Below are 24,376 nucleotides of genomic sequence, written 5' to 3' on the forward strand. Positions count from 1 at the left end.
GGTCCTCATTTTACCTACCTCGGAAGGATGGAAGGCTGAGTCAACCTTGAGCCTGGTGGGATGCGAACCTGCACTAATTGCAGGCAGCTGGTGTTACTTAAGGAGGCATTAGCTCACTGCTCCACCAAGGCTCTTTTTTCATGATGAGGCTCTGGGATAGTGACTGATCAGAGGCATGTCGTCATGACTAACCAAGAATTTGAATTCAGGTGTCCATAAGCAGAATCTATTGTTCTGACTGCCTCATTAGGTATAACTTCTTCAGCCTGGTTTCTTTTCAATGCATTGACTTTCAACTCAACAGCCCCATAAAGCAGATATCGGTGATTTCTGGCGCAACAGATGAGCTCTAACTTTTCTTTTGGATGTGGACGTCCTTCATTTTAATGGCCTCTTTTATCTGATATGGTAGGATAAAAGTTAAAGTCTTGAATCAAGGTTGCAATCTTGGATGACAAGAGCTGCACTTATTTATCTTCACTGATCTCTCTTTTATCCATAAACATACATAATGATGTCAAAGTTCTTGTCTCAGCCCTCCATTTATTGCAAGTCGGATGCCCTGATAAGGGAACAAAGGGTGGTATCCTAGATTATTAAATTTGATTTGCTTTTACAAAAAAAAATATCACTACGCTTGAATTCTAATTCTAAGTTAAAATCTGACATACATGTTACTTGAGCTGGAGAACAGGTTGTTGAATCTCCCTCTCTCTTTTTTTAAGCCCAATTTAAAAGTTTGCAATCTACCTGTTCCACTTTAAAACAAACAAACACCTTATTGCTAAACTATAAACTCCACATTTTCCAAGTGGAAAATTTCCCATCTTCTACTTACAGTATCTCCCCTTTTTAAGCCACTTCTCATTCTTCTTTTCATAATTCTTTAAAATTTCACTATGAGCATCTCTCTGGAAGTTTCTGAATCAATAGTACTGCTCAAAAGATACTGTATAGCTGTCCCATCTGTGGTTAATACAATTATTGTGGTAGGAGAAAACCCAGGGAGACATTACCCACCACATGTTATAAATGAGGCAAATTTTACAGACCTTGAAGCTGTCCTTGAACAATGCTGAAATAAGATGCAGAACACTAAGAAAGATGATCTTATCTGGTCAGCATCTCTGACAAGGAGGCATGATGGTCCCGGGAAAACACTCCATAAGAAATATTTATGGAGAGTTTCTTTTTCCTTTGTTATTTATTAAATTTCATTTACTTACTTATTACATTTTTCACCACCAGCTCCCAGGAACAAATGGCTTGTTCTATGAATATAGAACTTAATAGCAAAAGAAAAGAAAAGAAAAGAAAAGAAAAGAAAAGAAAAAAAAAGAAAAATAAAATTATTTTATATCTCTCTATATCATTTCATAAAAGTAGGGTTAACATGCACTTATGTTAGGACAATTTCAGTCAAGTGCTTCAGCTAAGAAATGCCTATTGCCTGTATCTTTTGTACTCAGAAGTAAGGCTATATGTAAGGACCTGCTTCAAAACCTCTTCCCAAGAAAGCAGAACTCTTGGAACAGTTTCATCCCAAAAGGAACTTTTATTAGGAGACGTTGACAGCAGGCATAGAAGGCAGGATCTGAGGGTTTCCCACTCAAATCAATAGGTTAAAAGAGCAAAAAGCAAACCCCACCCCAATAGTTCATCTGGTCAGTTCAAACGAGCCAATCCCCAGGTGTTACGTCCGCTGTGGGAACAGGGCTGATAAGACGCCGTTCCCAAGGCTGTGAAAACGTCGCTGGGTCTTCACACCTTACCTTCCATAGCGAGAGATAAGCCGGATGGCTGGAGGCACATTCCTTTCTCACCCCAGGTTGGCATCAAGGGGGAAACAGTTCAAAGAGCAAGCAGATAGAGGAAGTGGAGAAGATGCATTGTAGCAGCTAAGCAAAAGGAAGAAGATACATAACAATTCCATAAAGCTTTCCCCGCTCCCCCCAGGAGTATGGCAGAATCTGCAGAAGAGAAAAGCAAAGGCCGAACTAGCAAAAGTCCCCCCCATCAAAGAAATGGGTTCTGACACTATTACTCTCATCATAGGGCTTACAAATCAGTCTTGCAAAGGAATAACTAGAGGACTGATCAATGGAGTAAACCTCACTTATGGGTTTTCTTTCTACTTTTTAATTTTAGTTGACCCCAGCTGGTCAGAAGCAGCCCTATCACTTCACAGAAGTACCTAACCCAAAGTGTCCTTCTCAGGTAAGAGAACAATAATTTCTACACACAGCTTTAACATTATCACTTTTTCCAGAGAAATACTTTCTCTCACTGGAGTGGGCAACCTGTGTGGCTCTCTAGTTGTGGCTCTTGAGTTGCTGTTGAACTAGAGCTTTTCTTATAACTCCAGCTGAGGTGGCTGATGGCAAAAGCTATTTGATGTTTCTATTTCAGCAGCACTTATAAAATTGGTTTCCACCCTTGCTTCATACCAAGATTTATATCTAGTACCTCCCAGATTGTAGATAACAGAAATTATTCTCCAACATATCTGAAGGACATCAAGTTCAGGAAAGCTGGTTAAAGAAGTTTAATAGAAATAGCAATAGCACTTAGACTTACTTTACAGCCCTCTCTAAGTGATTTACAGAGTCAGCATATTGCACCCAACAATCTGGTCCTCATTTTACCGACCTTGGAAGAATGGAAGCCTGAGTCAACCTTGTGTTGGTGAGAATCGAACTGCCAAACAGCTGGCAGCAGAATTAGCCTGAAGTACTGCATTCTAACCACTGGACCACTACGGCTCTTTAAAGTCTTTAAAATCTGTATTATTTCTACATATTGCAGATCTTGTTAGATTGTAAACCGCCCACAGTTACCCTGTAATAAGATGGGCAACCAATAAATTTTACAAATCAATAAAAACAAATAAAATGCTAGAAGAATTCATTATCTGTAAATTTTTCTAGGAATGAGCCCAATATGTTTATCCAAAATGATATACATTTCACAGTACACTATTCACTAAAAAGAATGGCACTATACACATAAAACATAGTGCAAAATTGTTATAAATGTATAGTCAGAGGCATTTTTAAAAAAGTAAATCTGAATAGATTTGCATGTAATTTTAGTGCATTTTTAAATAAAAATCTAGGTTAAGGCAAAAACAACACAATGGACAAAACAACTAGAAAAGAGAGATGCACCTCTACGAGTACCTATTCTGCAACATAATTTCCTTTTTGGAACAAATAAATTGGTACATTGTATCCTTTGACCAGCATGACTTAATAACACTACAGTTTAGCTCAAAAGCTAATGAACAGTTATAATTAATCCTAAAGGTTAAGGGAAAGCAATAATTTTCAAGAAATAATAATTTTCAGACAATTGCCTGTCATGCCCAGGAAATCTATAATAACTGGCAGGATTCTCTAAAGTTTCAAACAAGACTTTTCCTACCCCCAAAGAGATCCCAAGTTCTTCCTGTGCAAAGCATATACTTTACAATTGATCTTTGCTTCTCTCCAGCCGTTATGGTCAGAATTGCAGCAACTGAACAGAGAGAAAAAGCATGTTCCAGACTTATGTCGGTGGGCTTTCAAATGTGTTCATCAACAGGCACCACTTCTTCATGGTGTTAGTCTGTCACTGAAAATGGAAGAGAGATCTTTTGACCTCAGCTGTGCTTCCCAGCTAATGCATATTTTTCATTTGCTATTCAGTTCAAGGAAAAACAAATCTGTAGCCAAAGACTGTGTCTGAAAATTTATTATAGTTGTTTTATCTAATGTGTCTTCTGGGGATGGTATTCTTCTTTAAAAATAGAATAATAAGGCAATAAAATAGAAACAAGCTTACACAATTTTATTAGTACAATAAAATTACAAATTTGAGATCCAACATGATAAAAATTAAATGCTAAGTCAAAGTAGTAAATATGAGGCTCTAGGCTCAGTCAGGGAATAAAATAGCAGTTAAACCAGTGGTGGGATTCAAATATGTGAACAACTGGTTCTCTGTGTGGATGTCACTTCCGGAAGTCCATTCTGGGCCTGGGCAACAAAAAATTAGCTACTGGTTCTGCCGAAGTGGTGCGAACCGGCTGAATCCCACCACTGAGTTAAACCACCAATGGCAGGTTAAATGGCAAAGATCTGAAATGATAAGCTGAACTTGTCAAAACGCACCTTGAATTTCTCAGAGGAAAGGCTTCCACAATCACAGGGCTATTGGCAAGAAGCATTTTCTCTAACGGCCTTCCCTCTGAGCTTTGAAATGAAGGGGGCTGCCTGAGAAATTACCTCCTTGCATGACTCTTGGGCTTCAGCATGCACATAGAGAAAGAAGCACATACCGGCCATCCTCAACTTACGACCCCAACCGAGCCTAACATTTCTGTTGCTAAGTGAGACAGTTGTTAAGTGAGTTTTGCCCCCATTTTGCAACCTTTCTTGCCACAGTTGTTAAGTGAATCGCTGCAGTTGTTAAATTAGTAACCTTTTTTTTCCAGTGCCTTTGTAACTTTGAATGGCCCCTAAACAAATATTTGTAAGTCAAGGACTTTCTGTACCAAAGTCTAAACCATTAAGAGCTTATCCAAGCTACCACTTAGGCAATGCTTGGAAATAAACCAAGTATCACTACTAGTGACAGAGGATATTGTGATAGAGCACTTGATTCCAGTTAAAATATTGCCACCAGATTCTTCGTTAACCGAAATTCCTACTTATTCTGAGAAAGAGATGGGGAGGCCATAGTTTGATAAACAAACGAACAAACAAACAAAATATTCTTACTATAGCCCTGTGTACAAAGGCTGCTGGCAAGTCAAAGGAATCAGCAGTTGCACTTTCCTTGTCTCTTTCTGAGAAATAATAATCCTGTAGGGTAACAAGCCTCTTTCATAGCCAGATCCAAGAACAAAGTCCATCCCATTCAAGAAAGTTTAGTTGACAACACATCTTGAATAAATAGTGGGGCATTCAGAAGGCTAATTTCAGTGACAATTGCATTTTGATTACAATTTAGCAATTTTTCCTAATCCATATGAACTACTTTGTTTCACAGGTAAGAAATGTGGTTTGGGGAGTGACATGCATAAGAGAGGAATTCTCTGTCTTATGTTACACCCATCTGAGTTTTATATGGCATGCTCTGTCCCTTCTTAAGTGCATCTCTTCAGTGTCTGGACTGGTCTTACTGACCAGTAGCCCTGACTTTCTCACAGATCTTGATCATCCATGGAGGAGAGTCAGATTGTGCATAATATACTTCTAGTACTTGGGCCTCTTTCTGTGGATTGACCACAGAGATTTTCCGTCAGTTGAAATGATTGCTCTGATGACTTCATCTGTGGTGCCAAATGATTACTTACTTTAACTGCTTTCACTATCTTATCTTTTCAGGAGTACCCGTACATCTTCACATACAAGAATAGTAATTACTCACCTTTTCCAGTGGTGTCAGGGACTGAAGCACAGCCTGAGGTATGGGAAACATTGGTTGCACAATATTTTATGATTACTGATTGGCGATGAAAGGAGGTTTCGCTGAACATGTTTCATGTTTCCTTCTTTCCTAAGGAGGAACTCTACTTCTCCTATCTGTTCAACACATTATTCTTTCTCAATAATGGAATACTGGAGACTATATATAATTCATTGTTCTATGTCTCTTCTCAGAAAAAGAAATTTGGGACTATTATGCCATGTTTTGACCGAAGCCCCTCTAATACAGTTCCTGTCTCAGGTACAGATTCTATTTATACAGTTACTTCAGTCTGCAAGGTCTGGAATCTCTCAATATGTAATAAGACAAAGATGGGAATCTTATTTATCTGTGAACTTGAGGAGCTCAAGGCAAATATGTTGGGACTTACCATCCAAACTTAGCAAAATTATAAGCAAAAATGCAAGGTCTTTTGATAGATTTTATAAGATGGGATATATTCTGCATTCAGAGGAATGAATATGAATAGTTTCTATAGTATAGAATAGTTTACAGAGAATGGGAGATTTTTAAAAAGTTTATTTCATTTATATTTCCACTGCAATCAGTAGTACATAACTGTATTTTAGCACCAAATATATTGGCCTTTAAATGACCTGAAAATATATAATGGTGATTTGAGTTTCATTTAAATAGACATGTTGGATGTCCATTTATCCAATAGTAGAACTCTCATTTTTCTTTATCAAATGCTCACTGAGAAAATGTGATCTGCACCATAGGTCATTCATCAAGAACTTGATATTTAATATGAGATCAAGGATATGAATATATATGCTTAAAATTTAATACCACATTGAGATAAATCTCTGCTGCTGATGAAACAAGGAGGATATAAAATTGGGTGCATAATGTTATTACAGAGCACATTTAATATTGCAAGGTCTAAATTTGTTTACTGAACACTGAAGCTCATATTTTGAAGGCATAATCATAGGTGGTTCTTGTAGAAAAGACATAGTGAGGATTATTGGCTTGTGTTTACATTGGTGTTTCCAACCGAGGACAACTTTAAGATATGTGGACTTCAACTCCCAGAATTCTCCAGTTCTGGGAGTTGAAGTCCACACTACTTAAAGTTGCCAAGCCTGAGAAACAGCTTCCATAAATCTATTTGTAAGATAGATTAGTAGTTGTGTGAATCTAATACACGTGTTTATTTCTAACATTACCACAGTAGACCATTAGATATGAAGATAAATCCTTGACAGGTTGTGATGACTGAAGATAATGGGAGTTGTAGCCCAGAGCAATATGAGAGATACCACTTTAGGGAAGGTTTCTTTATTAAAAAGAGAATAATCAATTATAATACTTCAGTTCATATACTGTAGAACAGTATATGTCAGATATAAATGTTTTTCTACAATAGTATACTTAAAAAAAAGTAGTTCTGTGCTGAACAATAGGTCAGAAGGAAGAAAAAACAGCATCAACTGCTCTTCTAGTTTTGTTCTTGGCAAAAAAGAACTTCTACTTGATGAAGATTCTATCAGGTTGAAAGCATTTCTAGACTTCTCTGATACCACAACATTGTATCAGTCAAGTAGTTGAGCTGGGTGGCTGTGGAAATGGAATAAATAAATAAATAAATTGACTAGAGTCAAGACAGAGCTATTTTTTTACTTCTCTTTGGAACATTTGAAACCACAATAGAGCTAATTGTTAAGGTTCATTTTTGTAAGACAAGCGGACCTTGTGAAGTTCATGTATAGTGTGTATTTCAGGCCTTTCAAGGGCAAAAGTAGCTGGAAGACTTTGGGGCTGATTTTCTGCAGGTATTGCAAGTAATGGCAGGGATACATGCATACATACTGTACATACATACATACATCTCCAGACATGGGATAGTGCAAGCCAATTATTTTATTTCTCTTTTGCATGGAATGAGGGTGAGATTGCTGAATGGAATTATTCTTGCTTGTTGGTTGAGGAACATTTAGAAAGCTGGGGGATGGAGATTGATCTAAGGTCAAAGAGATGTTCAGCTCAAGATGCCCCACCTTATCATACATTTATCATATCTCATAGGAAGATTTCTGTGTTGAAAAGTTCTGATTTTGGAAAGAATCAGCCGGGGATGGTTGCAAAGAGATAGGGAACTTCAAAATTACGTGACCTCTTCCAATGGTTGAGGGGGAGGGGCAATCTGATCCATCGTGGGAATCCTGTACTGTAAAGTATTCTAAGAAATATAAGATGGCTTCCTTTGATACATTTTAGGAATCTAAGTATTTGTAGGAACTTTCCCTTCAAGTTCACTTATTCTTTACTTGTTGAATTGCTAATTATTCAAACGTGTTCCTTGCTTTATGTTATGTATTGGTTTTCCAATGATTTTTATATAGAAAAAGAGAAGTGAAAGGGTGATTTGTGTAAAAATGTATCTTCTAAAGGACAGTCTCGATTCCTGTGAAAAGCTTCTAAATAATTTGATAACAACTTCTAGAAACCAAAACCATTTAATATACTTGTTTAGTAAAAACAAAGTACAACATGCAAATTACTGCTTGAGAAATAGCTAGGAAATAATGTTGCATTAATTTCTTTGAGGAAGAATTGGGGAGACTATGGTGTGCTGATAAGAAGGCTGAGTTGCAGAGCTTAGCTGAACATGACTTTTAAGCAACATTTTAAATTCTTACAAATTCTGCAAAGAAGTATATCCCTAATCATAAAGATTTTCTAAAACATATCATTCTCTTTCTTTTTTTTATAGTTCATAATTTGAGGCCAGGAGACATAAAAGTTATAGGTGCCCTTGGGGACTCAATAACAGTAAGTATGGATCACCAAATGTACAATAGTCTATTAGACTGAGCAATGTAAAAAGCATTTTTGAATTCTAATTTGAAAAAGGAGGAACAAATGATCTTCAAGGCCAATTGAATTTTCGATGTTTCTTCTGCTATAGTCCTATGGTACTAGGTTATTAATCACCTTCAGACTAGAAATGCCATCTCTTTGGCATTGTTTCCTCTTTCCACGTGGTAATTAATATAGCATAATGGACACTGCAAACATTTTTTCTAGCAATGAAATATAAGCACCCTGACTATACGGAAAACTATCTGGTATAATTTTATTCTCAGTAAGTGGCAACTCTGCAAGTAGTAAAGACAGCTATTTTGCTGAAAAGCCCTGTGAAGGTCAGTTCAGATGTGCTGCTTCTTTTGTATGCAGTACAGATCTTACCTCTGAAAGTTCTGTGTGGATGTCATAACATTAAAAAAAAAGTCTGACGTGAGCTAGCCTAGTTAGTTATCTCTCACTGGTGTGTAATCCAGACAGTAGCAGTGCCAGTGTATGGGTGTTGAACATAACCCTTATTATTTCTATTTCACCCTCTCCTCTAGGGAACTTAGAATAATGTGTAGGATTACTCTCAATCTAGTGCCAGCAGTTACACAAGTGTGAAAAATGGTCATGTCACTTTTTTCAGTGCCATCGTAACTTTGAACAGTCACTAAGTGAATCATTGTAAGCCAAGGACTACCTGTACTTTATCATTTTTTTCCTTTTTTGGTGGGGGGTCAAGTTTTTGACACCTTGCTGGGCGACTGGTGGTACTCAGACATTGACTTGTACTAAAAGTGGTACAATGGATGAAAAGGTTGAAAAGCCCTGTTTTAGTATACCGGTACTATTTGGTTCAGATTTTTTTTTCTTGTTTGCCTGCTCTAAAAACTGGGTGCGTCTTATGGTCAGGTGCGTCTTATGGTCCGAAAAATATGGTAAACCCACATTATGGGTCTATTCTTTAAATTCATTTCACCTTGCATCCACTAATTTCAGGCTAGTGGAGGCATTCATTAGTTGGACCAAATATGGCTTATGATTTTGCACTCCTGTTGTTGTATACTGGGTTCATTGCACAGGAATGAAGACGAGGCGAGTGAGTTCAGCAAAGAACATAGTTTATTGCTTGCAGGATCTGAACTAGAGAGCTGGGCTGCAGATGCAGCAATTTATACCCTGGTCCCTAGGCGGTAGCCAATAGGTTTGAAGCAACCCATTGCTGCCTAGGGGTGACCAATAGCAGTGCTGGAGATGGGTTGTTTGAGGTGCTGGGGGCCGTTAGCTAGCTCCCAGCTTAAACAGCCTACCAGCCGTTACCATGTGGTGTTACAAGCAAGCCCAATACATTACACTCCTCCCCCCCTTAGAACGAACAACACTATAGCAACACAGAAAGTGATTACAGTAATACAATTTACAAAGACTTAACCCCGGTGTGAATAGGTTCCACTTAGCAGCATAATACAATACTTAACAACATTACAGCTCCATTGTTCAATACAATCTTGTAGGTCAGCAGTTAACACAAGTACATACAACATTATAGCTTTATTGTTTCAGCACATAATCTTGCAAGTAAGCAGGAGGTTTGCGTGCCCTTGTGGAATGCCTGGGGGACCCAGGCGCTTCCTGGCCTACTAGCTTGCCCGCCGGGCTGGGTAGGACAGTGTCTCTCAGTTCAGTTGATTCAGACTGGCTTGGGTTTCTCTGTCTGGCCTTTCCAGGTTGGCCCACCCCAGAGTCTGTTTGTTCAGCAGAGTTAGCACAGCGGCTGTAAAAGTCTGATTGGCTTTCTCCGTCAGGGGACCCATGTTGCGCTTCTGGACTCCCCTCCTCTATGGCCAACTCCTCATCGCTTGGGCTGTGTGAGCCTTCAGCATCTATGCATGGGCTGGCTTGGCTGCCAGTTTGTGGGCCTTGGTAAGGACTAATGACGTAGTCCTTGCTTAGTGGCCATTCTGGAAAATGCTTCCTGAGTTGGTCGATGTGGCACCTGACAACTCGCCTGCCCTCCAGCCCCACTTCGTAAGAGAGGGGGCCTGAAGTTTTAGTAATTTTTCCTGGTACCCACAGATTCCCATGCCCATAGTTCCTGGCCCACACTGCATCGCCCACTTGCAGCCCCCTTGGGGGTTTTGGATGCGAAGCTTCTGCTGCCACCCTATCTGGATGTAACCTATCCAGTTTCGTGATCAGCCGCCTCCCCCAGCGCATCTCTGCTGGCCTTTTCCCTGTAGCCATGTAGGGCATGGAATGCTGGCAAAGTAAAAAATCTGCCAATCTGTGATGCCAGTCCCCAGTCACTATACGCTTCAGTGACTCCTTCATGGTCCAGACCATGCGTTCAGCTTGACCATTGGTGGATGGGTGCAACGGGGCCGACGTTGTGTGCCTGATGAGATTTGCTCTCAGGAAAGCCTGAAATTCAGCCGCAGTAAATTGGGCTTCATTGTCAGATACTATGACATCTGGCAGCCCATGCGTGGCAAAGCACCTGGATGGTCCTAGCAGTAGTCATGTTTGCAACTGGTATTACTTCAAACCATGTAGAGTGGCTGTCGACCACTATAAGAAAGAGCTGTCCCTGAAAGGGCCCAGCGAAGTCTATGTGAATTCTAGACCAAGAAGTGTGATTCTCCTCCCACCTGTGAACTGGTGCGTGTGTTCAGATGGCTCCACAAGCAGCTTTGTCCGCTATGACCTCGTTCTGGGCATCTGTGAACGACAGGACCTCTCTGGCAAAAGGTTTTTGCTGCAGCTCTTGATTGGGAGGCCACAGACGAGCCGGTCTCAAAGTCGCTCTTTGACGTTTGAAAATCGACACAGGTGTGCGGCCTGCCTCAAGGCCGTGATGTATTCAGATGCGGTCTCTCCTGGCTGTTGTACTCGTTGTTTGAAGAAATAGCACCAAGCAATCACTGACATCTTCAGTTGGAAGTGTTCTCCGAGCTTTTTTCTTCAGTTCGGCGTAGGAGACGGATTCCAACAGCATGGGCACCAACAGGTTTTTGGCCAGATCGAACGTTGCTGGGCCGCACACACAGAGCAGCGTGGTAGCCTTCAGTCCATCCTCTACGACCTGGTTCGCTCGAAGGTAGTTCTCAACCTGGGACAGGTACGAAGGCCATCCTTCTAGTTTCTTGATGTCGAACTCTCACAGCCTTCTGACCTTGGGCATTCTGCTGGTCTTCGCAGCTGGCTTCTGCGTCTTTGAATCCTGCCTCTCCGTTGCTCAGGGACTGGTCCTCTGAGCATGTGGTCACTAGCGTAGGGGGGGGAAATTGCTTTTCCCGCCAGGCATGTGCTGCCTCTCCCCTAGTGACTTTCAGCTCCAATGGAGAAGCAGAATCCCACCTTCATCATCAGTGTTGTGTACTGGGTTCATTGTGCAGGAATGAAGACGAGGCGAGTGAGTTCAGCAAAGAACATGGTTTATTGCTTGCAGGATCTGAACTAGAGAGCTGGGCTGCAGATGCAGCAATTTTTGCCCTGGCCCCTAGGCGGCAGCCAATAGTTTGAAGCAACCCATTGCCACCTAGGGGCAACCAATAGCAGCACTGGAGACAGGTTGTCTGAGGTGCTGGGAGCTGTTAGCTAGCTCCCAGCTAAAACAGCCTACCAGCCGTTACCACGTGGTGTTACAAGCAAGCCCAATACATTACACCTGTGCAATCAGTATTCTTGAGAATGGAATGCTATTGTATTTCTTGAAGGATTCATTTCTGATTTGTTGACTCATAAGCATCTCTTCACATATTTCATTTAACTAATAATTCTTCGTTTTCATTCTGCTTCTTCCCATCATGAACAGGCTCAATACTTTCAGACTTCTTAAGAGCAAAGGCTGGGGATGTTTTCTGGGGATCATACCAAGTCAGCATTATCATTAATCATTAATTCTATTTGTTTTCTTTGCTATCAGGCAGCAAATGGAGCTGGAGCTTTGCCAAACAATATTATTGATGTGGTGACACAATATCGAGGCCTTTCATGGAGGTGAGTGCTCTAACCTAAATATTTTTGATTATCCAAAATCTGCAGTCTTTTGTTTTCATGGTCATATGCTCATATGAACTATCATAAATATGTTTCTATTCTGTTTTGAAGTAATCCTCAAGTTGTTTTGCTTACAATTTGGATCAATCTCTTCAGTAACAATTTAGTAGTGTTCCATAATAATAGAATAGCATAGATCTACTGGCAATAGCAGACAAATGCTTAAAGACAGCTGCAGATTAGTTCTGCTCAGAAAAGTTGCTATGAGTTATAGATTGAAATTGTAAGATAGATACTAGTTTTTAATATACAACTTAGCTAGGCTGTTGAAAAGTTTATCCTTTATGTCCCTTGGATCTCCCCAGCTGCTATTTCTATTCCACTGCATAAAGGAGCCTTATGATCAAGCTTCATACGAGTTTATTTGGGTGATTTGCCTTACTGTAATCTATATACTACTAAAATTCCTGGGTCTGTAACTTTTAACTGAACAGAACATTGCATTATAGGGCAAAACACTTTCAATCAAGGTACCTCAAATGTGCTAAGTTACAGAATGCTGGGACTCATTACTTCCAAGGGAATGAAATTTGAAAAAAATGTGGGTGCTTCAACACTGCCGCACTGCTGCAGTTACATGATCCTAATTTTCAACAATCCCGGACAGCTTCTGGCCATTTGCAAATCCCTCGCTCCCACCCACCCACCCACCCAGCCAGCAGTAGTCATGTACCTGCCTGTGGGGAAGGGAAGGAAAAGGAAGGAAGATTTCTGATGCTCCTTACAAGCTTCCCACAAGGAAATTCAATGGGGAAACCAACAAGAAATCAGAATTTGGTTTTTTGCCCACCTGTGATCATTCTGTTCCTATGTTTAGGTTAAGACAGTGATGGCAAACCTTTTAGAGACCGAGTGCCCAAACCACAACCCAATACCCACTTATTTATCACAAAGTGCCAGGACCGCATCAGCATTGTGGTGCCCTCAGGGAGGGGCAGGGAGGTGCCTCTGAGTGCTGCCTCTGCCACACAAAAACCAGGGGTGCAAAAATGGGCCACCATGCTGCAAGGTGCCAAAATGGTCGCCGCTGCGCCGCAGGGTGCAGTTACAAAGTGCTGCACCATGCAAGAACAGGACAGGGCTAGTGAGTGTTGAAAAGGCACTAGCCCTGCCCCATTTGCAGCGCATGTGTGCTCGCAGCCCTGTGCACGCATGCATGCATGTAAAATGCTTCCCTTTTCTTCCAGTCCACCAATTGACAATGGTTGGTGACCTCTACTCAAGCTTGCTAGTTGGCCACTTCGCCTCCTTTGTGCTGGGCGGGGCTCCTGCTCCGGGTGGCAGTGGTGGCCTGATGGATCTGCTGCTGGCGGTGGTGGCACGCACACCAATAGAGAGGGCTCTGAGTGCCACCTCTGGCACACGTGCCATAGGTTTGCCACCACTGGGTTAGGAAATATCTCTGAAATAATGACCCAAGGGATCATGGGTTGTCTAGTTTGCCTTAAAGAAACAAAAATGTGTAGTGCATTTTATATCAGAGGAAATGTAATTTTAGATTGAATCAATATTTAGGGGACAGGTGAAAAGGAGGAGGAAAGTGGAAAAACTGTTTTCCCCTTCTGCTTTCCTCTCCCACCTGCTTTCTCATGAGTACCAAAGTCTTAAGGCTGATATCAAAGATGGGAGTCAAAAGTAGCAACCTCCTGGGGTGAAATGAAAAAAAAATGGATATTTAAGCTAGCAAAGTGCAGAAATATTCAAAGAGAGATGTATAATATAATCAAAAATCAAAAGTAATTGATGGAAAACAGTCCTGCTCAACTCCCTACTCTTCTGTAGAACACTTCAAGCTTTTGATCTGGATGATCTTTAAAAGTGGTACCTTTCTTCATCTTGGCATAGTAGATACACAGATAAATGAAGCAATTACATAGAGTTTTTAAGAGAAACAGATTTTATTTACTTAAAGAGGCCAGATTTTAAATCATGTCCTATATAGCAGGTTGATGAATTCCAAACCCCCAGCACCCTTCTATTGTGCCTGACACACACCTTCCATTTTATTCGGATGGGAGTCCTAAGTAGGCAGCAACAGAAAACAGAAAACTAAACAGCCTCTGGGTCTTCAGATCCTGGGAAAATGCTGGCTGAAAGCATCTGAATTTTTGCTGAAGCTGAATTAATCTGAAGCCAAAAACCAAGAAGTGCCCTAGATACATTGGTGGTGTGGAGGGAGTCTCATGTCAGATTCCACAGTTGAAATAAATAGATATTGTTAAATGTTTGAAATATCACCAGACCTATTCCAAATAAATCCTTCTTGTTTGCTTTCTTTTTTCTTGTTTTCCTTATCCCATCCCAACTCTGCAGCGTTGGTGGAGATGAAAACATAGCAACAGTCACAACGTTAGCAAGTAAGTATCTCTTTCCTAGAGGTTGGTGTATTTGCAAAACTCCTTCATAATTTAGGGAGCAGACTTGAGAAAATGTTTAGCAAGTTGTCAGATGAAACCACTTTGCATTCCAGGATCCGGGACCAGTAGGATATAGGAGGCAGAAAGCTGCTGAACCTAAAGCTCTAATTTGCTGTCTTGTTTGCATTTGTCATTTTGTAGGTTCTTAGTAGGTTCTATATGATTATTCCAGAGAAACCTGCAAAAAGGTACCCCTAATGGCCAATGCCACTTAGGCTTCCAGGAACATGTTAGACCAGTAGCAGTCCTTTTAAAGTGATTGCTACCTGTCACCATAACACACTGTAACAGTGTCACAGTGTCTGAACAGGAGATGCATTTCTTTGCAAAGATGGCAACAGATAACAGAAACACAGCAGGTATTCTTTACTATATAAGGTGATTTACAACAGGTATTTATAACAAGGCTAAACAATGCAGTCCTGATGTCATGTTCCCCCCCCCCCAAGTCTCCCTCCCAGAGGTTATCTCTCTATCCCTCCTGCTTCCCTCCATTTCTTTCTTTCTCCATCCCTCCCCATTTCTGAGCTTGGCAAGAAAGAAAGAAAGAAAGAAAGAAAGAAAGAAAGAAAGAAAGAAAGAAAGAAAGAAAGAAAGAAAGAATGAATGAAAGAAAGAAAGAAAGAAAGAAAGAAAGAAAGAAAGAAAGAAAGAAAGAAAGAAAGAAAGAAAGAAAGAAAGAGTAAGAAAAGGACTGGGAATTATTGTAGTGTGCTCAGTGTGGCTTCATCTTCTCAAACTCAGCCAAAATACCTAATGCTTCTCTGTTGGAGGAAGAACTTCTCAGGTACTTTTTCCCAGTTTCTTTTCCTCAAACCAGGGCTTCCCTGCCACCAACCATGTTCCTCTACCCCACCCCACCCCATCTTTGGAGAAGTTGCTATCTGCAGCCAGATGGGGCTCTTCTTCCCATTCTTGGAAGTTTTTGGAGTTCTTGGCCCTCTGGTTTTCACTTGAACCCCCTTGAACATTCTCCTGTCCCCAAAAAGAACTAATAACTGATTTGTATGCTTATCTTTCTTTCCAACTTCCTCTACCTCTTCTAGTCACTTAGACTATAGTCTTTTACTACCCTATACTTTTTTCTCCTTCTCTCCACTCCTCCCTCCCTCCCTCCCCTTCCCCCCCCTCCAATTTTTGGTTAGACAGCAGCATGCCCCACAGCAATTGAGAAAGTGACTAGACAGTCACTTATCTGAAATGGTATAGGTTCTCCAGCTTGAGCAGGGGGCTGGACTAGAAGACCTCCAAGGTCCCTTCCAGTTCTATTCTATTCTATTCTATTCTATTCTATTCTATTCTATTCTATTCTATTCTATTCTATTCTATTCTATTCTATTCTATTCTATTTACTCTACTCCACTCCACTCCACTCCACTCCACTCCACTCTTGAGGGTGTTTGTTGTTGTTGTATCCAAGTGAAAAAAAAATACATACATTTGCCTTTCATTCTTTCCTAGACATTATTCGTGAGTTCAATCCTTCTCTGGTGGGCTTTTCCATTGGCAAAGGAAAGGAGACCCATCGCAACTCTCACTTGAACCAGGCTGTGGCAGGAGCTGATTCTGAGTAAGGGACCAGGACGGTGTTGGGAGGATCGGTTTGTTTGTGTGTCTTATCAGAATAATTTATTAATTTAATACCAAAAGTACTATTTTAATAACAACTGAATAAGCAGAAATAGAGCTTTGTTTTTATTAGAACTTTGTTTTTATTACTTTATTATTTTATTAAATAATACTCCATTTTTGAAGAGTTGGGGGCAGGTTAGTGAGTGTCAAGTTTACAACTCGGGAAAGGATAGTCTTAGCTACTTCACTTTTTTTAATGTGACAGTTGGTTGTAAAATATCACTGTAATTTTTCTGTCAGGGCAAATCAATAATAATAATAATAATAATAATAATAATAATAATAATAATAATAATAATAATAATAATAATGTTGGAAGGGACCTTGGAGGTCATCTAGTCCTACCCCCTGCTCAGGCAGGAAACCCTATACCATTTCAGACAAATGGCTATATAGTCTCTTCTTAAAAACTTCCAGTGTTGGAGCATTCACAGCTTCTGGATGCAGGTTGTTCCACTGGTTAATTGTTCTAACTGTCAGGAAATTTCTCCTTAGTTCTAGGTTGCTTCTCTCTTTGGTCAGTTTCCATCTGTTGCTTCTTGTCCTGCCTTCAGATGCTTTGGAGAATAGCTTGACTCCCTCTTCTTTGTGGTGGCCCCCATTTCTTTTGAATCAACCCCACCATTCTTTCCTAGGACCTGGATTCCAAAGATATATATTTCTAGCACAGTAATGGTTCTGGGCCCATTTCTTCTTGCTCTGCATTTTACTTGGGCTCTTGATCTGTGGCATCAGAATGGTTTTATTAGCTAAAGTGACTTTTGCCCTTCTCAGTGGCATCTACGTACATTGGGCAGCCTTGGTGGTATGTTCAAATGGGTCAGTTTCACAAAAGCACCTTTGTGCCATCATGACACAAGTTCAGCTTCCTCTGTATGCTTATCATGACAGCATAGGAACATCCAAAATTGATGTGCTGGCACTGTGATGATTTTTTTTATCCCATCAGCCCGAGATTGGACAGTAGAAATAGTTCCACAAACTTCATAAGAGCCAAAGAATTGCCCAGAATTGCTGGGAATCAGGTGGCATATTATTATTGTTATGGTTGGTTGCATAACAGCCAGATGTTATCCCCCCCACACACACACCTGTTGAATACTCCAGGAGACAGTGGATAACAGGGGCCTAATGTGCTGTGGTCCATGGGGTCACAAAGAGTTGGATACAACTTGACTGAACAACAACAATTGAGCCCTTCCCAAGGATTTGTTTAGTTTCTAGACTTAATCAATTTAGCCTCTCCAATACCCAGTAAGCATTCCTGGCATACCAGCTTCAGTGCATCTTCTTCACTATCCTTCAGATATTCTTCCAATGTTCTTTTTTCTTCTTCTTCAACCCTCTGACGCACCTGCAACATTCTACACAGATCTATTTTGCTTGATAAGTAGAGTCTTTTACCATTGCTGTGTGAATGGAGAGCATGATTCATTATCATTATTTTCCTGGTTTTCCTATCCAGGGCTTTTAGTTCTGCTTGAGTGCAGTCTGCTATTCTAGCTAAGTATATAATGACTGGAATTGCCCCAGTGTTTATTGCCTTGATAATACTTTCTTCACTAATTTTGGATTTTAAGATCTTCACTCTCATGACATATTCATTTGCTTGATCTTGTCATCCTGAAGTATGTCCAGGTATTTGTAGTGTTTTTCTTCAGCCAGATTCTTGATGTTATTTCCAGAGAGTATCATGATTCCTTTGGTTTTCACTATTTTTCTCCTGTTGTGGTGAAAGTGGAACATTTGTTTAGTCCAACTCCATTGCAATATCTCACATATTTACACACACACACACACACACATTGTTGACAGAGAAATCAGTACAATGACAAATAGTAATGGTGATAGTCAGTCTCCTTGAAAGATTTCTCTTTTGATATTAACCTCTAGAAGTCCATCACCACTGACCAGCAATTGTGTCTTCCATTGTGGCATTGGTCTTTGCACAAAGCTTCAGATGTTTCTACTGTTATTTCTAGGCATTTGATTAGCCAGTCATGTGGCAGGGAATCATTTGTGCAGTGACACAAAACCAATGCAAGGAAGCTACTACATGTGTGGAAACGCTCTATGAAACCTAAGAGCTGTGGTGGTGCAGTGGTTAGAATGCAGTATTGCAGGCTAATTCTGCTGACTGCCATCATTTTGGCTATTTGAGTCTACCAGCTAAAGGTTGACTCAGCCTTCCATCCTTCCGAGGTCGGTAAAATGAGGACCCAAATTGTTGGGGGCAATTAAGCTGACTCTGTACAGAGCTTAGAGAGGGCTGTAAAGCACTGTGAAGAAGTACATAAGTCTAAATGTTATTGCTATTGCTATTTGCTTAGTGCCAGTATATTTCAGCAAAGAGTTTTAGATTTCCACTTTTTAAATTTGCTTTACTATTTCTGCAGATAAACGTAACATAGTTCCATTCCTAGTACCTTTACAACATGTAATTCTGTTTCTTCCATCTTGCTCTTCCATGACACCAGAGAGACTCTTGAGTTGTTTTAGCCAGATTGGAGGTATGTGGGCGAAAAAAGGAAAAAAATAGCAAACTTTAAAACCTCAGGCTTAAGTTGCTGAGGGAGCAGTGCTGCCATACTGCTTGATCAAAAAGTTTTTAGCTGATGAGATGAATCAGTTCTCAAGTTACTCCTGATTAATTTAACAACAAATTTCAAACCCAAGTGTATATAGCTATTTTAATACTTATATTTCAACTTCCAGTTGCCTAGTGCCATTTTAGAAGAGGATTTGATCAAACAGAAGGTGTATTATGGTGCTTGCTGATTCAGTTCTGGGAGGGAACATGGATTTCATACTTTAGGAACTGAGCCATAGTGAGACCTGGAGCTGTCATTTCTTTTTACCTTACCTTATCTCCAGAAAACAGTGATTAGAAACATCCAGCTCTTGTGGGGATATATCAAAGTGACCAGTTCTTTAGAATAGCTCTAAAACCAAGATCTGCTGGCTGAAAGCTAGTGGGAAGGTCAGAATTCAATTCAAATCGAAATAAACATTAATTCCAAAACCATGGTTTGTTTAAAAGAGGCAGTAAATCTTTTAAATCTCTAGTGAGGCAAAAATGAGGATGTCAAAGCAGAAGAGCATTGGTGCCTACAGTTTGTCTGAGTTTATCACAAGACAGAAAACCATAATTTCCTCTTACAATTGGACCACAACAACATTTAGTGAACAGAAAACATAAGCTTCCTTATGGACATAAGAAGGAGCAGGTAATGTTTAGAACATGTGCGTCATTCATTTGAAAATTAATTCAAATTTAATCATTTGCCAAAGTTTATACGATTATAGTCTAAAAGATGTCTAAAATATCTTTGGTTAGATAACAATTCTATTTCAGATCTTCTTTGAGGAAAGCAAGGTCCCAGGAGTCTGTCCAAATTATAGCTCCTTTAGTTAATTTCTGCTCTTGCGGGTAGTGCCACAATCAGTCTGTAACAATGGTGGGATTCAGCTGGTTCACACCAGTTCGGCAGAACCGGTAGCTAACTTTTTGTTGCCCAGGCCCAGAATGGACATCCGGAAGCTGCATCCACACAGAGAACCGGTTGTTCACATATTTGAATCCCGCCACTGGTCTGTAAGCTTCTTGAAGAATATGGGATGATAACTAACATTTATCACAGAACTGTGTTGTGGAAAACCAATTCTGTGCCTGATGAGTACAGGAGACAATAGATAAAGAGAAGCTTCTTTTTGAGATGATTACAGGACTTTAAAAAATGCATAATTCTGTGGGTACATTTCTTACTGGCTTAAAGCATGCTTTTGCCTTATATGGTTAAACTTTTCAGGTTTTGTACAAGGGCATGTTGTTCCTTATTCAATCTTTAAAACACTGTGTGATCACTTCCCTATCCTAGAATATCCTGCTATGCCTACTAATTAAATTACCTAGTTTCTTGTATGTGACCTGTCCAATTACAAATAATGAAGAAGGGTCTTTATGTCTCCCTACAACTGTTAAGAATACATCACCTTAAAACAGTTCTGTCCACTTTTGGAATAATATACAGTACTGGCATTACCAGTGGTTTTTAGCTGAATTATAAGTGACATTATGCACAGGTAAATATGAAAAATCCAATTTCTATAATGGTCACGTAGTTTGTGGAAAATTCGGTCTCAAATAAACATAATTGTTTTAGCCAGTGGCAAAATATAACAAGTATTGTACCAAGGCAGATTTTCTTACAGTTTGTAAATATGACTTGCTCATTGATTGATCTGTTCATTCAGTGATATCCTGCCCTTCCCATAGAGAACTAAGGCAGCATACAAGTATGTAGCCTCCAGCAATTTACCTTCGCAAGAACTTTTGATCAGAATGGGAGATAAAAAATATGATCCAAAACTAGGTACAGATAGTAAAAATCCAGATGGTGACTTGATGGTAGCAACAAGAATTTTCTGTACCTCTTTGCTGCTATCTAGTGCAGACATGTGAAACACAAGGCCCGGGGCCCGGATCCGGCCCACGAAGTGGTTTCATGCGGCCCGTGAAGCCATCCTAGAAACAGTGAGGGAATGGCCCTCACTGCCTTGGCCCTGGCCCAGAGACCCTCCTTCTGCCAGAGACCCTCAGATCTGTCCCACTCCTGCCCGGGCCCCCATAGGCACCCTTGATGCAAACGATGTAGACCTGGCCACGCCCACCCAGTAGGCCATACGCGCACTAGCCATGCCCACCTAGTAGGCCACGCCCACCCTGGCCATACCCACCCAGCCCCCTGAGGGCAAATGCAATGCTGATGCGGCCCTCAGTGAAATTGAGTTTGACACCCCTGATCTAGTGGAATGGTAGATTTTTGAAGCCCATATCTGGTAGGTAATCCTAATGACTAAAACCACCAATGAGCTTTGTAACAAAGTGGGGATATGAGTCCTATCTCCCCAATCATACATTATAGAGTATTCTAATTTAGGAATGAGGAATGTGTGGCCTCCCAGATGCTAACAAACTCAGTGCCTTCTCTTTGAAACTCAGCCAGAAAATGTATCTTTAGCAGTTAAACACTATGCTACAGACTCAGTTGCTGCTTGTATGCTTTTAATAGGCTACTGGAAGGAGTTGGCACAATGCTGATCAGATCCAAAGTTTATACAAAAGACATACTGTAAATATGTAGAATAGAGTAAAAGCCAACTTTAATTATTTGCGCATTACCTATGTATGAGGTTTTGCATTTTTTAAAAATGTAAAGTACTGGTATTTCTAACAGAATTTATTTGAAGGGTAGATGGGGAGGGGAGGTAGCTGAAGATGTAAATATAAAATAGATATGACAGTAATAGGAAGAGGTAGCTATAATATTGGTGAGAAACTGCCAAGAGATATTGGAGAGCTTCTGGTAAGCTTTATTACAATATCAGCTATCATAGCAAAGATTATTAACTATCTCTTTTTTTAAAAAGTTCCATGAACATGTTTTAGCCAGTATGTACAGTATCCTTGATAAAGAATCTTGCCTGAAACACATCAGACTTTTGAGTCATAACATATTTACTCTGGCATTTAGATTCTTTTTCCTTTTTGCTTTTTCTTCTGTCTATAGCACTACAAGCAAACCACGGAATGCAATAAATCTACTTTATTTGGCAGACACATTTTACAGAATCCTGTTGCAGTCTCTCATGTAGAAACAAAGAGCAGACTCATTGCTCTGTATTCTGCTTGTAGAAACGCATAAGGCAGTTACACCAGACTAACTCTCTGTACACGGAGAGATCCAGTCTGTAGGTGCGTTGCATGCAAGGTGTCAATTACCATGTTGCTCAATCAAAAATTTGGTTACATAAGTATGTTGAATGAAGTAACCTTTTATGGATCATTTATATTAATCTCCTTGTCACTATTCATCCTTGTTCATACATTCCAAATTGCTTCATTGTTTGCTTGGAAATTTATTTCTGAATTGTTCACATGCAAAATTCATCTGTAAAGTAAGTTCTGGGTCATTTGAATTATTATTTCTGCTTTGTGTTTCCAGAATGATAGTCTGAACTGCTATATTGCTCCTAATGTTTGCTTGCCTTCTTTATTTTCTTTTTTAGTGAAATCATACCTCAGGTCAGAAGGCTAATACAGCTGATGAAGAATGATTCTGTGAGTTTCTGCTGATATGAACAATTTTTCAACATGCAGTTGTGACTTTTTATTGTTGGCAAACAGAGGGAAGATGAGGTTCTGTCCTTTTGTATCTAATTGGTGGTTGCTATCATTAACTGTTTCATTGAGAAAAGGAATAGATTTGATCCTGTTTAACAATGTAAGGTCTTCTTGGTAGCAACACCTTACCAACTTTGGCTCATTTCAAAAAGCTAATTAGAGTTGGACTTGAATGGCAGACTGTAGGAGAAGCTCAGCTCGTAAATAGATTATGGAGTAAAAAAAAATATTCTGGAAAAAGACAATGGCAAACACCTGCCATATTTGTTACCAAATAAATTACGTGATGTGTCCATGAAGTCATCAGGAGCTGAGTTTGATTTGAAAGAGAATTTATCTGAAATAGATTGAAATTTGCTTCTTGAACTTTTGGAATTCTCAGTTAATCAGGCAACATATATTTTAGCAAATCATGTAAGGTAGTAAAACTACAAGAGGCAACTAGATGCCATCTCACAAGAAGTACCCCACTTTTACTCTTGTACAAAAAAAAAGTTCCTCCTAGCACATAGAAACAAAGTATACTTTCATTTTTATTGTAAGTGTTCAAATCTGTCTGTCTGTCTGTCTGTCTATCTATCTATCTTCAAATTTATGCAAAACTAATTCATTTAATTAAGATTAATTGAATTAGAGGTGCTTACTTCTCCTCCTGGTCACCTATCTTAGATTGCAGGAACCCTACCACAGTTTCTAACTAGATTTGAAAACATACATGAAGTCCCCGCATTCCTTAGTGGATTTGTACCCTCTGATCATTGAACAGGCAGTACTCAAAAATACGGTCCACATGTCCATATGCAAAAGCTAACCTTCGACACTATAGTGTTGGTGCAATACACTGGGTACTAATTACCATCAAATGAATTCAATGCACTTCTTAAGTCTGGTGATGTAGAGCCAATTTCATAATGAAATACCAGTAGCATCCTAACAAACCAGGCAGAGCAACAACATTCTTAGAGCAGCAGTGCTTCATAGCAACTGGATTTCAAATAGGCCTCTGTAAAAGAAATCTGTAATTCCTCATTTTACATAACTAATTAGTATATTAAAACTATATTTAAGATTGCTGCCTTGGTTTCTTAACTATATGCTGGTCTAAAAAACAAAGTGACTGTCTCCTTAATAATTATTTTATTATCTCTGAGATGTTAATTCAAATATTTTTCTTTGTTGTTTTTTCTTTATGTCTACTCTCTTCCTTTTTCTCCCAATGCAGAAAATAAATTTCCAAGAAGATTGGAAACTCATAACCCTTTTTATAGGAGGAAATGACCTTTGTGATTATTGTAATGATCCTGTAAGTTTCCATATATTTTACAGTTATTCCTAATATATTTTTCCCAATTTTCTCCTCCCCCACTTTTTTTTAAAAAATGTATGTGATCTAAATGCTTATCTCTAAGATACGCAAGTAGGAATTGTCCAAGTGCTCAGTGACATATGTAAGAATATGATGTACATAGAATCTGTCCTTCACATGACTTCATTTAATATTAGAAAAGTTCCATGTAATATGCCTCCTGAATAACGTTCAGGTTGACAATAAGAAATAATAAAAGACAATTCATTCATTTTGCAGGAAGCTATTGCAGACATGGCAAAAAAAAATTCAGAAACATTCTGGCAGTACTTTTTCCAACTTTTATTAAATGGCGTGAGGTTTCATGAGCTACTATAGATTAACTCAACTGTATTGCCACAGCATCACGAACATGCAATCTGTCCTAATAAGAAATTGAAGTTTAGACCTTGCACTTCTACTCAAGAAGAATTACATTGGGATTGACTCAACACCTGCTACTGACCCTTT

At 39.6% G+C, this 24,376-nt stretch overlaps 1 protein-coding gene across 1 annotated transcript in view; it reads left to right on the top strand.

The window, feature by feature from the left end:
- Positions 1-24,376, top strand: part of PLB1 (phospholipase B1) — a gene marked incomplete at its 5' end in the record, with an annotated part of 112,955 nt that overhangs the window by 17,683 nt on the left and 70,896 nt on the right. Inside the window, 9 exons of the mRNA XM_081317282.1 lie at positions 2,149-2,217; positions 5,370-5,450; positions 5,646-5,712; positions 8,192-8,250; positions 12,194-12,267; positions 14,641-14,684; positions 16,206-16,314; positions 22,446-22,497; positions 23,783-23,863. Of these exons, the coding sequence (XP_081173408.1) occupies positions 2,149-2,217; positions 5,370-5,450; positions 5,646-5,712; positions 8,192-8,250; positions 12,194-12,267; positions 14,641-14,684; positions 16,206-16,314; positions 22,446-22,497; positions 23,783-23,863 (636 nt within the window). The remainder of the gene's footprint in view (positions 1-2,148; positions 2,218-5,369; positions 5,451-5,645; positions 5,713-8,191; positions 8,251-12,193; positions 12,268-14,640; positions 14,685-16,205; positions 16,315-22,445; positions 22,498-23,782; positions 23,864-24,376) is intronic.

Source organism: Vipera berus (assembly GCF_964194415.1).
Source record: "Vipera berus genome assembly, chromosome: 1".
Taxonomy (NCBI): domain Eukaryota; kingdom Metazoa; phylum Chordata; class Lepidosauria; order Squamata; family Viperidae; genus Vipera; species Vipera berus.